Source organism: Bison bison, unplaced genomic scaffold (genome assembly GCF_000754665.1).
Source record: "Bison bison bison isolate TAMUID 2011002044 unplaced genomic scaffold, Bison_UMD1.0 scf7180017864482, whole genome shotgun sequence".
NCBI lineage: Eukaryota > Metazoa > Chordata > Mammalia > Artiodactyla > Bovidae > Bison > Bison bison.
Genome location: NW_011495042.1, coordinates 6617280 through 6617576, shown reverse-complemented (window position 1 = coordinate 6617576; position 297 = coordinate 6617280). Strand labels below are relative to the sequence as shown.

General features: G+C 70.4%; 1 protein-coding gene across 1 annotated transcript in view; it reads right to left on the bottom strand.

The window, feature by feature from the left end:
• WNT7A (wingless-type MMTV integration site family, member 7A) overlaps nucleotides 1-291 on the bottom strand; it is a gene marked incomplete at its 3' end in the record, with an annotated part of 64772 nt that extends 64481 nt beyond the window's left edge. Inside the window, exon 1 of the mRNA XM_010862525.1 lies at nucleotides 258-291. Within this exon, the coding sequence (XP_010860827.1) occupies nucleotides 258-277 (20 nt within the window). The remainder of the gene's footprint in view (nucleotides 1-257) is intronic.
• Between the last annotated feature and the right edge of the window lie 6 nt (nucleotides 292-297).

Genomic DNA, 297 nt, shown 5'->3' with positions numbered 1-297 from the left:
GTCCTTAGCTTGGGGTGGGGGGGCTTCCTCCCTCGGGCATTCCCAGGACGGCCGTGTCTCTGGAGCTGTGCGCGCCCCTAGGGCTCGCGCCTGCGGGGGCCCTCTGTGCGCCCACAGCTCCCGCACCTCACCCCCTCAGCCTATCTGCGGAGCCAAGGAAGTTGGCGGCCGGCGGCGGCTCGCGGGCAGCTCAACCCCTCCTCGAGACACGCCAACTTTGCCGGGACGCGCGTGCAGGGGGTGCGAGCGGCCCTTACCCGATCCGGAGGTAGACCATGCCCAGGCTGAGAAAGAGGT